Genomic DNA, 15,243 nt, shown 5'->3' on the forward strand with positions numbered 1-15,243 from the left:
TCGCAGGAATTAATCTCTTACGCTGGAAAACTGATGTATGCCTGTGACATAACCCCTTCCTGAGTAATTAATTACGAGATTGTGCGACGATCTTTAACTTATAATTTATTAATAACTTTAGCTGTTTATTTATTAAGTGCAAGCTGACTTCAGCCTTTTTTTTCGAATGAGATAATTAAAAATTATGAATATCGTAAAAATAGTAAAAAAAAAAATAGCGGACGTGGTAGAAATAGAAACCTTCAGTCTAATCGATGATAATAATTAACTATTAACGATTAATTTTTAGCTATTAATTCCACCTAAAAATAGATAAAAATGGCGCAGAAGCGTCCACGATTTAATGAAGGAAAAAGTTATAATTAATTCCATATAAACACCTATTACCTCTCGCTCCTAATTAAACTACTTTGACCAGTAATAAATTATCCACCTCATTTTACGATAGCATATTCATCGTTTTTCAATCAACGATTTCAGCCATTTTAGCGTCGTTTCCCGCTGTTCATTCTCCGATGCAAATTGCGCTTCTTGTTAATGTCTTAACACTCCCCCGTTTGTTGTACGCCGCGGAAGAAGAAGAAGAAGGGAATTGCAGTGTCAGTCGGGAAACAAATTGCCGTAGCTCTCGATTGTTCAACCAATTTATTATTCCGTTGGGCTTCTGGCTGCTTGGTCAAAACTGCATAAAAGCTGAAACTCGGCACGGCGGAGCGAAGGAGGACTCTCGGAGGTGGAGTCAGCCTCTCTGAGTAATAGGAATTACAATATTCGAGCGAGAAACGTTTTGTCCCAAATACCGAACTCGGCGCTCGCCAGTTATGCTTCTTCTGTACGGCTTCGCCGTGTTACTTGGACCCTGTCGTTTCTTGCGGGAGACGGTAAGTTGGTATAATCAGTCATGAAAGCTCCTTTGTTATTGGTTTGGTTCTGTGCAGGTTATTGATTCGATTATATGCATAATTATCAGCAAGGAATAATCGTCAAATTAATTGTGATCTACGAATCGAGTTTTTTAAATTTTTGTTATTGGTTTAGATAAAATAGTTAAGAGACAGGTTTGTTATTTTAAGTAATAGCAAAGTTGTATCAGGTTATTATATAATAAATAAAAATAGAGGGTTAGAGATTGTTTAGTACAGGGCACGGAATTAGACTGCGCGCACAGTGGTGACGCGAAGGCCACGCCTTTTGGCTCCAGGCTTGTACCTATTCGTGGCGCGTTAAGGCGACGCTGTTGTCTAAATAAAAATTCAAATTATTTAACCCAATTTCTAGAAAGCTATTTATATATTTATCACTGAGTTAATGGCACATTAAAATAGCAGTAGAATTTTCCTGGTCACTCAATATTAGATTTAACATTTGATATATAATATTTATCTATATCCATCGCATATTCTTCCATTCTTGGCGCCTAAACGTCTCATTAATTTCGAATATTTATTTCATAGAAATAACTGCACTATACTTTAAAAAATAATGATATAACCAACACAACCGCGTGCAAATTCCTGTAATTTTACTAAAAATCCAAAAATCAAGATATCAAATCTTATCATACATTTCTACAATTCTTCTTCCTACACCCCATTTTACAATTTCGCTATATTCACTGCAAAAAAAGGGATCGGCTTTCTCCCATAACTGATGGTCATTTCGACGACTGTATTCCATCCGCGTAGCATCTTTTCTTTTTACTTAGACCACACGGCGCACACGGGGAATATGTCAGGGGAATATGTCCACCGCGTTTCCCCTTGTCCGGGGTGATACATTAACGTTTCACAACCTGTAGCAGAGACGTGACAATTTTCGGGGACTTAGCGCGGTGATATACGTTGAACTGTACTTTCGTCTCGTTGATTTGTTCAAGATGTTGGGAGGCTGGCATATTGCTCTTCGGAAATTGAAACGCTAGAACGGGGATGAACTGTTCTAAAGTACCTCGACTCTTAGTGAAGAATATTAAAACGTTTAGGTGACAGAGCTATGGCAGGGCTATGGCAGAGCTATTGTAGATGGAAGCGGCAGATGCTGTCGTAGAGAAGTTTATGTCGCGCAGAGAGTTTTATCTACAACCATAGATACTATATCTATTACTATTGGAAGCAGCCATTCACGTTTGGATATTAATACTTAAATAGCAGGAAAATGAGATTGTATGTTTAAATAGCGAAGAAGTTCTTTTGATGTTATAATATCAATTATATAATGCTAAAGTATTGCTATTATATTAACACTCCTATATTACTGTAGTATTGATATTATATTATATAATACTATAGCATTGATATTATATCATATGATACTGTTATAGTATTAATATTATATTATACAATATATATATATTATAACATATCAAAATCAAATTAAATTCCTTTGTTATCATACTCTAGAAAGGGAATTAAATAATGAAAATAAAAGCAAGAAAAATTATCTGCTCCTATTATGTAAAATATTAAAGCCAAAGTGCTAATCAATGCAGCTCAAAAAAATCCTAGTTCAAAGGGTTAAAGACGAAAGTTCTCACAAAAACGACAGCCCAAATAAAAGGCAAAGCAATAAAATCTCTCGTATTAATTATAATCGTATTAAAACCCTCCCATTAAATATAACCAATAAATAATTCAACCCGCCAAAAAGAACGTACCAGCTCGAATCTTTGGTTTCGAAAGTCGATATCCCAGAAAAAAAGCCCCATAAAAGCTCAAGGAAGCTCGACGACTCCGTAGCCACGGTTTCTAGTCATCGCTTTTCGCAGTTAATACTGAAAATTCCGCGTCGGTAAGTTGAGTTCCTTAGGAGTTCCGTAGGACGTGTTAATATTTCAGGTGGTTGAATTTTAGGGGGTGGTGGAAAACGTCCGCGCACCCATATACGAGAGGAAGGAAATCTTTTCTCCGGTTGGTAGTTACGAGCTTAATATTGGCCACTTGAATATAGATTTATAGGATACTCGAAAGGCTTTCGGGAACTCCTCGAAGTATCGTAAAGTTTTCTTTCAGCCGCAGCCATCGTCTGCATTGGCTGGGCTATCCATATGGGAAGCATCGAACGCGAGAGCAGATAACTTTCAACGAGTCCTAGCTGCAGCGATCCGTCGCATCCTCTGCGTCTATCTATCGCATCCTCCGCGTCGATTCGTTGCATCCTCTGCCAGGGTCAGAATATTCTGCGTCTAAGCTCGTTTTAAGCTTGCGGCTATTTAATTAATGGCGCAGAATCGCCGAGGTGGGATTGGATGATTGCAGCCGGTCATCTGCGTTTACGTTCTTGAGAGAGAGAGAGAGAGAGAGAGGTTTACCGTTCGGTGCCTTCGTGTCGCGCCGCAAGCTTTCCGATGGAAATCAATCGCCGCACGGTGTTTGTCCACCGCGATACTGTTTTCCATAAGCGCTTGTCTATCTAGTGCAAAAGGTTCCAGGAAGTTGATAAAGCTTGGATTATCATTTACAAATTTACTAGATCGAGCACATATTCACTCAGTAAATTATTTCAATTATAATTCAATAAAAGATAAAACCTCCCTCCTAACTTTAAACTGGAATTATATAGAATTATTTCTGTACAATTATTCGTCTATTTATTATCTTTTATAAGGATTATTGTTTCGGATATAAATATATAAAGAATACTAACTGTCAATACTTATCAATACTTACTCTCTTAACAATATTCTTATTCAATTATATAAATTTTTTAAAGACGAGAACATTCCCTTATTCCTATTTTAATAATAGAAAGAAAATTCGTAGAAATTCGTATTTATCACTTCACCGCTAATTTAGCGTATATTTGTGGCGTTGCGTTGCTATGAATCACATAGTATTTCGGGACTAGCTTGGTTACTGTCATTAATTGTAACTGACGGTTGTTGATAAACAAGTGGCAGAGTATTTTAAGCGCGAAACGTACAGTGCAATATACATATAATCGACTTGAAAAATGTACGAAAAACAGCGCAAGCAGTATTTACCAGTGAACGTTTCGGAGTCAAGCCCAAGACTTTAACTATTTGCACGTCGAATTAACAAATATCCTCGTTGATTATCTTTGATCTAAATTTCTTATATTTACCCGGAGAGTGGCGCCCAGTTGACACGTTCCAAGGTAGGGGTGCATAACACCCCCCTTCGAATTTACTTAGTTCGGTTCGTTGGAAGTATATTACAGGACACGGCCGGCGAAGAGTTTTCTGCAAAGAAATCACCTTTGAATCGAACAAATTAATAAAACGAGAGGGAAACAGAGTCTGCGAAACTCGGCGGTGCTTCTTTTGCCGGAGCGAAACTTGTTAACACTTTGCCGAGCGGCCGTAAACATTTCTGTCGTTACAGCGTAATTAAATCAGCTGAGATTTTTATATTTTCCTTACCTTAGCATTAAGCAGTATTTATTTTATTTTTATTTTTATTATTTCACTTATTGCGAAAGGAGAATTTATTTTAATTAATTTAACGCTTTGCCAACCGGTTATTCAGCCAGAAATATTATAATACGTTATTATAGGATAATTAAGTATGCTGGGATTTTTACATCTTCCTTACCTCAAAATTAATCAGTATTTATTTTATCTTTATTTTAATTATTTTACTTATCGTGAAAAAAACAATTTATTTCAATTATTATACTCATCGCGATTTGATCAATTATATAATAACAAAAGCGCTTGCAGCATTAAAATCTTATACAGTTTCACCTCGATAATAGATAATAAATTACTGGTTGCTATAACAATCGCTTCACAGACTATTGTTCGAGATAGAAGGCTGACGTATAGGTGTTATTTATAAGTGTTAATCGCAAAGGGATAAGGAACAACGCGCAGCGTTCAATTCTTGTTGCTCGCGACAGAGAAATTGTGCTCGCAGATTTATAATCCCGCTGGGCTCCGCCATTTTCCCGTAGAGGGTTTCTTAGCCCGCGCTGCAAATTGACGCGGGTAATCCTTTTATTTTTACGAGTGCATACTCGCGTCGTTATTTTAATTTACGCTTGCTTCCTATTTACAGTAATCTTCTCTCGAGCCACTTCATTTCATTTCCATTCTTTTATTCTCCCCCTTCTGCCATTTTGCTCGTAATAATTTACGTTCAGCTCTTGTTAAATAATTTTATTATTATTACATGTAGTATTATATCATAATTATATTATATTATATACTATATTATATTATAATATAATTATTATTATTATATGCAGTATTATATTATAATTATATTATATTATATACTATATTGTATTATAATATAATTATTATTATTACATGCAGTATTATATTATAATTATATTATACTATATTGTAGTATATAGGATTATATTATAATGTAGTTATTATTATAGTTTCAACACCAATTATTTAGCAATTATTTGCGAGCATCGATTATATGAGAAATAATTCGATATCATCCACTTCGTTTCATCTCCTTGCAACTTTTTCTTCCTCGGTCCTTCGCATTCTTCGCGGTCCTCTATTACGTGATCAGCACCTCCCATAAATCGAGGACCTACGTCTCCCGAAACTATCCTTTTTCTCATTGTCACGTCCATGATAGATGCGAGGTATAACAGCGGCGGACCCTAAATATTCTCTGCAACTATTGTTCCCCCGTCCTCGGCCCTTCGATTAGTTGTTACGAACCTCGTGGCTGCGACGAGAAGTCGCTGTATGTATTATATGTATGTATAGTATACATATAAAATTGTAACGTATATATTTTATTAGTAGAATGTTAGAAACATGATATCAAAATTTATATTAATACAAATTAATATTGAAATACAAATAAGTAAATTAAAACATGATAAAAAGTGCAATTCATTTAAATTGTATTTTATGGTAAAAATATCATGGCACGAATCTCAGGGGTTCGAGTTTATTAACGTAAACATTTTCTCGTAGTTTGCAAGGCAAACACCCTAAATATCCCCGGTTAATTCTGCAACTGCGATAAGATTAGTTCCGCCATCTTTGTCCTCGAAGGGTAGTTCTGGGTTAGCACAGTTAATTCTATACAGTGTACACCCTTAACAGTTTCGCCTCTGATTTCACCCTCCCGCAAGAACTAGAAATTACAGAATTACAAATTACAGACTTACAAGCAATGTTCTCTCATTTAACCCTCGAAAGACGGCCGCCATTAAAGTATCCTCCGAGTCCGTCGATGGGTCGTTCCTGGCCCGTAATAAATTTTCTTTTATGCCTTTAGTTAAACGAGGAACTTTTCCAGTCGCTTCAGTGATATATAATATACTTTTAATATATCTATATTCATAAAATTCGTAATTATAGTTTCATTATTTCTTGTAATATATTCCTAATATATCTATACTTATAAAATTCATATTTACAGTTTTATTATTTTTTACTTTTGCCATCATTTAGCCAAAAGGGTGTCGCAATTAACGCGAAACATTTTCTCGAGCAATCCCAGGCTGCCAGTCGTCAAACGGAATATTTTGGAAAATTTACGCGGCGATTCCCGCATGACCGCGTACTTGCAGTATAGCCTGTTGTCACATTTTTCGAACACGCTCGATCGATTCAATCACAGCCGGCAAATACAATACCAAGAAATATTTCCGGACGACAGCGTTGCGCCGCGTCGAACTCCCGGCGTGTGTCCCATATGGTCCTGGTTGCAGTATTTTTCGTAGGTTGGTAGGGAAGGTGACGAATTTGCGAAGCGTTCCGCGGACCTTAAATAAAACAGAAAGTTTCACGGCATTTTAAGTTATTCCTACTTCCAAACGTGAAAACTTTTTGAAAGACGTGTGCAACGTTGGAGAGGGCGACGGCGAGGGCGAAAAAGTGTTCCGAAACTGTGTATACGTGCGCCGTTTTATAAAATATTGTAATCAACCCCTCCGGAGTGCCATCGGCGGCGACAAATACAGTTGCCGTTTCCCCTTTCTACTTTCGCGGGAACGTAACGAGACCGTGGAACTTTTATGCGAGACTAAAATTCATCGTCTCGCTGTTTAAATATAGATGAGTTGTATTTTCTGTGTCGTTGGGTTGGTAAGTGAAAAATTGATGGCGTAATATATTTAGAATATATATGAAATGTATTACGTTGATAATGTTACATGGAATATATTATAGAGAATATATTGCATAGGATATATTAAATAAAATTCGTGACATAGAATATATTACATAGAATAAATTCTAAGGAATACTACATACAATATTAAATATTATATACAATATTAATATAGAATAAAAAATTGAGCAAAATTAGTGATAATCAGGACAATATTTATCTTGTCAACTAAAATATTGTTCATCATAAAAATTACTATATACAGTCACATTATTAACAAACCCCTGTTCAATCTCACAAGTGTTTTAATCATAGATAGCCAACGCGATTCATAAGAAAACTATTAAATACACACATACATAAAAATACAAAATAATATAGAAAAATTCTAAAAATCATCATTAATATTCTCTAAACTACTATGAACTCATATGAAACATCAACGACAAATATATCAACCTCAATGAACCTTTACGAACCTCTTTTATTGACCTAGAAAAACTCAACAGATATTTCGAATATTCGAATTTGAGCGCAAAATGTTTCGTTTGCTGACGTATCCGGGTGCTTTGAATTTCGAAATTTGGATGTTGGCGGGCCGTGGTTACCAAGTGGAGAGCAATCACGTTGTATTTTCTATGCCCCTTCGGGCATCCGCGAACCACACCGTTTAAAATTTCAGGTCCCCTGGCTCAATTGTGTCACGTTGATATATATATGTATATGTTCACGTAATTGGAGCATGCCAATATTTCAGAATGCCTGAAATTGTTCACAGATCCGTGCACTTTTAGATTGTTTTATCTAATTGTTTGCTTAGCAGCTTTCGTTCTCACGCAGCCATAATTTAGTAATATATTACTATTTAATTCGAACTTCTGAAAATTATAGCGATAATTTGCCACTGCAATTAGATTAGTCGCTGCATCCTATTTAACGTTAGATATTTCGCTGAATACTATTCATTGTTAATCACTTTGCCATATGCTATTTATTGTTAGCCATATTGCTGCACTCTATTTATTGCCAGCCATCTCGCTGTATACTATTTATTGCCAGCCATTTTGCTGCATACTATTTATTGTCAACCACCTTAATGCATTCTATTTATTGCCAACCACTTCGCTATACATATACTATAGATTGTTACCCACCGCATGCTAATTATTGTTCTCCACCTCTGCATCCAATTTATTATTTCTCTGATCGAACGTACTGGCCCTCCTCCCCCGGAACAGAAATGTCAATGTACTTCTTCCGGCTTCACAACCTGCGCCGTCAGGCGGAGGAAGTACGGAAACAGCGACGGAAAGGGCAGAGAAAAGGGAGGCCGAGTCAGGGTAGCCAACGTGGGACCAATTGTTCGGACCAATCGCAACCGACAGCCGGATCAATGCATTGCTGTAACAGGGTGAACCGGGGCCCTAGCAGGCTCTTCGAGCGTGCCCCATTGCAGCCGAGTGATTCCCTCGATGAGATCGCCTTTCAGATACCCAGGTAACAATCCTTCATCCTTTACCATACTCGATGCATATAGCCAGGTAAATATGGAGCTTGAGGTGAACCACCCCCAAATTCGGTGACTTTGTTATATAATATTAATAACTCGTTCTTGTAGATATTAGTTGAAGCGATATAGATTCTATGGAATTAGGGGTTATTTATAAATATTTGGAAGAAAAAAAATAATTCGAGAAAAGGGGAAATAAGAAAAGAGTAAATGCAACAAGAAAAATATTTTTGTTGGTTCAATGATTTGTTATGCATTATTAAGATCACTGAAACTGGAGGTCCTTAAACTGCATATTTACTCGTGTAAAAATGTAAGCATATTATTATTTAATGTATATATTATTAATTGAATTATAAGCAGAATTTTTCATTTGCTGCATAGAGCGAAGTTTAGAAAACAATATTTCGCTGAATTCTCATTTGATACAGATGGTGGACGATTACAATTGTAGTTTAGAATTTTATACGTAACCTGAAAATCGTATAATTATTAATAAAGGTAAGTGTATTCACGCTATTACTATGTTAAAAAATATAATAAAACGGTATATAATTTTTATGATATGCATGTAACCGTTTTAACTTTGTGTAAAGTAGGCGTTCCATATTATATCACCCCCGAGGCACATTATTTCGAGACAGCAATAATAAATGTATAAAATAATATCACAAATTAGAGAAAATGCCTGAGATTTATATAAAAATATAATTGGAAAGGTAAATGGAATTCTGACGCCATAAAGGGTTGAAAGGGCGTGTCCAAAATAGAACAATAATGGACCATTTCGCCGTTCCAGAAATAATCATTGAGAGCATCTTGATCTTTCGCTTAAAATCCTATGACATTTCCCTGGGAGTTGTTAACGAGACAATTTACACATCCGTGTCGCGATAACGAAAACCGGAAAATAATTTCCACTATTCCGTTTCTTACGGCCCCGTGGAAATAAGATGCAACCTCTGGGCAAGATGGTAGTCTGGGCAAATTGTGTATCGAGCGAGCACACTAATGGCTCACGGAAGGCCATCCTAATGCCACTTACTTAGCGAGTACCTATCTTAAGCGGATCGTAGCACTCCGGGACAGGCCTGTTGTTCCTCTTCATTCAGTGGATAATACCTCCTCATAGAAACGTCATCTCCCGCCGATAAATTATGCCCGATGCTCTCTTCTTTCCTTTATCGAACGGCGTCGACTCGCTAAAGCCTGAATCATTCTCTTAAACGGTCCGCCTGAAAATCCTGTCGCGAAATTACTGAATTTTTAATGGTCTGACATCGGTGACAAAGGCGTTGCTTCTTAATTTAATATTTATTTTTCTTTGATAATTTAATGCAATTAAATCAGAGGAATATAGATTCTAATTGGGCGATTTTTAATATTAAATCGCGTAGATTGTATAGAAAATATATCGCGTAGATGATATGGAAAATATGTCACATAGATCGTATGGAAAATATATCAAATAGGTTGTCTAAAATAGTAACAAAGGTTATAGTTAATTATGGTATATTGCACTAGGATGATAAAATTATAATTAACGTGGAAATCATTTTAATATCGACAGCACCACGTTAGCTTCACGATAATAATTTAGATCTATATATTAAGGATTATATTAGACTATCTAATACTGTATTATACCTTTCTTCGCGCCATTTTTTCATAGACATTCTTTTTATTGCCCTCGCTTGTCAAGCTTAATGCTGCTTTCTGTTGATATTAGGAATTAGTCGCTTCAATGGCAAGTCCACGGCGTTCATATAAACGCGCATAATATACACGATGCACCGAAATTAGCGCAGGATACGTGCACAGCTTCACACTTGTTACCAGTGTACTTGGAGAATTGCATTTCGGCGAGCCTTATGGAGAACGCTATAGTACAAGGCGGCTGGAAGACAATTTTCGGTCTCGCGCCGTTTACGACAGTTTCCGGTTTACTTAGGGTCCAGATTTCATCCGGCGTGTCGTCGCATCGGATGAAAAGTTAAGAATGATAATACCGGAGGGGTTGCGCGCGTGGCGGCGTTACCCGGGCGGAAGGGTCAAAGGTCAAGATGAGACAACTTAAAGCGGCGAACTGCCCTCTCGACGGGAACCCCTCCGCGCGACGAAAAACCACTCGGGCCCGGAATGAATGCGGGCTTCATTAATTCTTGAGTGAAGGGGACGCGGGAGCAATCGTCGCGACGATTCCGTTCCGCGAGATTTTTTTCCGGAGGGCGGATCAGGTCTTGTTGCGTGATTAATTGTGCACACGTGAATCTCGTGAACGCTGCTCCGTTGACCGCCTTTAAAGAGCGCGAGGGACCGAGAGGGTTAAAACGGTGGAAGAAGGTTTCGTCAAGAGTCGATGAACGAATAAAATGCTGTTCGCACGATGACGACGAAAATTGAAAGATTTTTCAATTTTAGAGTCGTCTTTTTCTCAATTTAAAATTCGTTACAATTTTTAAGAAATTTTTGCTGGAATTATATATAATTTAATAATATAATTATATTTAGTAATATGATTTCAAAGCGCTTCAACTTAATATTTAAAATACTTAACCCAGCCTAACGTATATATTTCGTTAGCTAAATGTTAGAACTTTATTATATTTTTCTATTATCTTATCTATCATATTTTAAGAAGAGTTCACAATTGAGACTACAACAAGTAATGTTAAAAATGTTAAAAATATTATAAAAATACAAATATTATAAACTAAAATACATAAAAATACAAAAATTTATTATAATAATATTAATTTTAAAAATACATAAAAAATGTTAAATGTTAAAAATGTCCAAATTAAGCACCAATACGTCGACGAATTATTATTATAATTATTATTCGATACAAATTAAAATTGATCGTTGCTGCCTCCTTTTTGTAATACACAAACAAGCAACCACATACCTTCGAACGATCTTCTACACTTTCTTTTACGGTGACTCGTTTTGCCCTATCTTTCCATCACAATGAACCGCGGCGCTCATAAGAACTTCTTTAATAAAGACAGTTCTTTCACTTTTCCAAAGGCGGTAGATTACGATTAATCCTACGAGAATACTTTCAACTTCTGCGGAGTTGATGCAATTTAACTGTACGGACACAGTCGGGATGTCGAAAAGAAGCACCCCATAGGGACCCGGAGCGCCAAACAGAAGAGACATAATATTCGTCCTCGCGTTAAACCCAGGTGCTCGGTCAAACGTATGGGGGGGGGGGGAGTGTAACACGTCTCGTTGCCGCTTAAAAACTTTAAGGGTGACATATTCGCTGCATGGGGCAGGAAGCTGCAAACTCCGGCTTACTACTCCTTTACCGGGAATTTTTTTTCTGTTAACAGTGAAATCCAAAGGAGTTAATATCTTCTCTGGCAAAAATTTATATGGCACGGTGATATTTTTTATATGTTGATATTTTAAAAAACAGTTTTTAAAGGAAAGATGAAGTGGATCATTTTTCTTCCACTCTGGCTAGCAAAGGACTGTTGTTTAAATAATTCTTTTACTATAAATTCTATTTATAGTTATTCTATTTAATTATATTCTATTACTATAAATTACTATAAATAAAGTCAATCAAAGACGAAGAATTAAAATAATAAAACGACATCGCAATCCTTTTATTATATATTATTTTGGTCTTTTATTTATAATCGAGTGTGTATAAAGTATAAATATCGTTGAATTATTATTGATTAGTGTAAAGTTAATTATGCCCACAAACAAACCAGTGGCACAGGAATCACTTCACAATAACTGGCTCCACTCCCATAACTGTCCCTACGATGCAATATCCGGCATTGGAAAATCATTCGCGATAACAACATGCAGCTGCAGATGCATTTCCGGCGTAGGCTTTCAATTCAAAAATCATATCTGTGCACTCATCGCACTGCGTGCGACGCTTAATGATTCTTTCGATGGAAACACTGCCAGCATTGATTCGAAATTAGGAGACAAGTCCAGGCTAATGGTAGCTTCGTGATAAACAGTGTATACCTGTATATAACCTGTATATAATACCACTATTTAGTTCTTTTTTATTTAGAAATAATTATTTTAAAGAAAATGAAAGTCTAGTACATCTTTGAATTTAATAAGATATGTCTATCTATTATAAAAGACTTGGAATGTCATGTGACTTCATTTGTGACGTCATGAATGACCAGTTCAGCAATATAAGGGTAGATGGTAGCATAGTCCCAACCCTAATTCTCTTTACCTCTACTATGCCAAATTACTCGTCGAATAAATATAACATAAAAATGAACAATTCACTAACAACCATATTAAATTACTAAAAATGTCTAATTATAATCCGGCAAAATAATCGACATATGAACATCCGCCCCTTTTTCGATGCGCACTCTGAATTTTTTTTAACAAAGAAACGGCTTTAATAATTAACTTATACCCCTTTTCGACCGCACTTTCAGTGAGTTTGCTACTTTCCACGTGCTCAAAGGACTCGGAAAGGGTTGCATTAAAGCTGTAAATGGAAGCATCTGCGTCCATTTGAACAGAGAACGGTCGATTAAACGCGAGACGATGAATTTCGTTTCCCGTTCGATTCAGCGAACAACACTTTGTCAACTTTATTCCGACGCGCTTCCACGCGAAATGCTAGTCCATTAATCTATTCCTTATTATTGCAGCGAGATTGTTTTATCGCGAATCGCAAACGCTGCTTGAACGTCAGTTAGAGAAAATGGAGTCCGAAACTGTGTTAACACCATTTTTGGTAATTGCAACGCGCGCCGACCCGCCGACCGCGGTGCTAACGTTTATTAATTAAATATTTACAGTCAGGTGTTACGCGGTTTAGATTATAAATTCAACGATTGTTTGCGGCGCGTTGCTGCTCGCTATGGTATGTGCGGAGAATCTTTTAGCGGTCGTTGGTCGTTTCGCTTGCAACTCAAGACCCGGTCTCGCTCTCCATCGCGTGATTAGTTCCTATTATCCAGATCTCTCTCGTTGATTAAATGCGAGAAAATGAGAGTAAAAAGGTCATTGTAGGACATGTCCGACGCGCGTCTGTTTCAATGATTCATTTCGACACCTTCCATTGATTAGTTAATGACCCGGTGCTGTTGCGTCGCGTTTAGTGGGTTACTATCGTCGACGAATCGATGTTGCAAGTACTGTAGGAAATAAAAATACGATAAAAATATACGTAGACATATAAGTACAATAGGAAATATACAATATACATTGGCAATAAAATATACATAGCCAAAATTTACATATATAAATTCATAATTTTCTACTGCATTCAAGGATAAATTCATCATTTCAAATTATATTCAAATACAAATTCATAATTTCAAATTATATTCAAATACAAATTCATAATTTCAAAGTATATTCAAATATATTCAAATATATTTCAAATTATATTCAAAATGTATTGTATATATAAATTCATAAGAGACATAATTACTTAAAAAAGAAGAACTACTGTACTAAACAATAATTAAAATATATTATATGTCCTCCACGTTGCTATCACTTGAAATATGACAATTGCTATCATTGCATTGGTATCACTTGAAATTAAATTTAAAAGTAAGTTCACTTGGAAAAATTTGCTATCACTAATTATTTAATTATATCGACAGACATGCAACGATAATTTTCTAAGAAGAATCAACCAATTTCCAGTTGAACGTACAAATAAATTCTGAATTCCACAGCATCATTCAAAGCACCGAGCAATTCTTTAAAAAAATCAACGATGTAATTCTTGCTAATAAATGTAAAAAGAGGAAATCTGAATTTTACAATCTAGTTCCGCGAAAATCTAACGGGTTTTCCTCGGGAGCCTGAGATCTTGAGACGAAGGGGTTCGGTGCTTTTATCGCAAAGTGGATAAAGGATAGTGCATGATCAGACCTAAACGTAACAACTCCGTCGATTCGGCCGCATAGGGGGCAGCCGTCGTCGGCGGCCGGGTGGCTGTCGTCGACGTCGACGCGTACGGTGCTGCTGCCTTCGCCCGATAACGTTGGTCGTACCACGAACTAAAGCTCGCTCCTGGCCGCCGTAGACAGGCGCAAAGTGTAAGGGTACTCCGCCGCTAAGGGTGGGTACCGTAATTCTCCTTCCACGCGGGAGGTGTGACGAAAGTGGAATAGAAGAAGAAGAGAAGTAGCGAAGGCAAACGAAAGAAAGATAGATAGAGAGATAGAGAAATAGAGAGAGATAGAGAGAAATATAGATAGAGAGGGTATCTCGAGGAGCGCGAAGATGAGCGGACTCATCTGAACGTATCTCCGGGGGCGAGGAAATAAAAGAGGAAGAAAAGGGGAAGAAGACCGCGAGGCGGTGATCTCCTCGAAAGCGTTGCCCTCGAAGGGAGCCCGCGCCTCCCTCGCTATCTACCTTCGCTCTCTTTTAGATACTGCAGCTGCCATTGCTTCGGAAGCTAATGCAGCGGAAGTGGAGTTTCAACTATATTACCCCTAATCGCATCGACGTTCGGCTGTGCTTCAGCGTCGCTGCACGTAATTTCGGGACAGATTCTCGGCTCGCGAAACCCCACCCCACCCACCCTCCCTTCATGCGACGGATCAAAGAGTTTACGAACATTTTGTCGCGGCGAGTCAACTTTTACAGATCAACTTTCCAGTTTGAGAGTCTGTCGATCTTGAAGACGAAAATATTAGTAAATGCGTTAGTCGT

At 37.0% G+C, this 15,243-nt stretch overlaps 1 protein-coding gene across 4 annotated transcripts in view; it reads left to right on the plus strand.

Annotated features, from left to right (window-relative positions):
* Positions 1-15,243, plus strand: part of Slo2 (slowpoke 2) — a 144,398-nt gene that overhangs the window by 43,892 nt on the left and 85,263 nt on the right. For 3 of the 4 annotated variants that reach the window (XM_078192700.1, XM_078192621.1, XM_078192534.1), the window contains exon 2: positions 8,288-8,546. The exons of the other annotated variant lie outside the window; for it this stretch is intronic. In XM_078192700.1, coding sequence (XP_078048826.1) covers positions 8,290-8,546 — 257 coding nt within the window. In that variant the 5' untranslated portion in view covers positions 8,288-8,289. The remainder of the gene's footprint in view (positions 1-8,287; positions 8,547-15,243) is intronic. 4 annotated transcript variants of the gene reach the window in all.

This window comes from Augochlora pura, chromosome 1, assembly GCF_028453695.1.
Source record: "Augochlora pura isolate Apur16 chromosome 1, APUR_v2.2.1, whole genome shotgun sequence".
NCBI lineage: Eukaryota > Metazoa > Arthropoda > Insecta > Hymenoptera > Halictidae > Augochlora > Augochlora pura.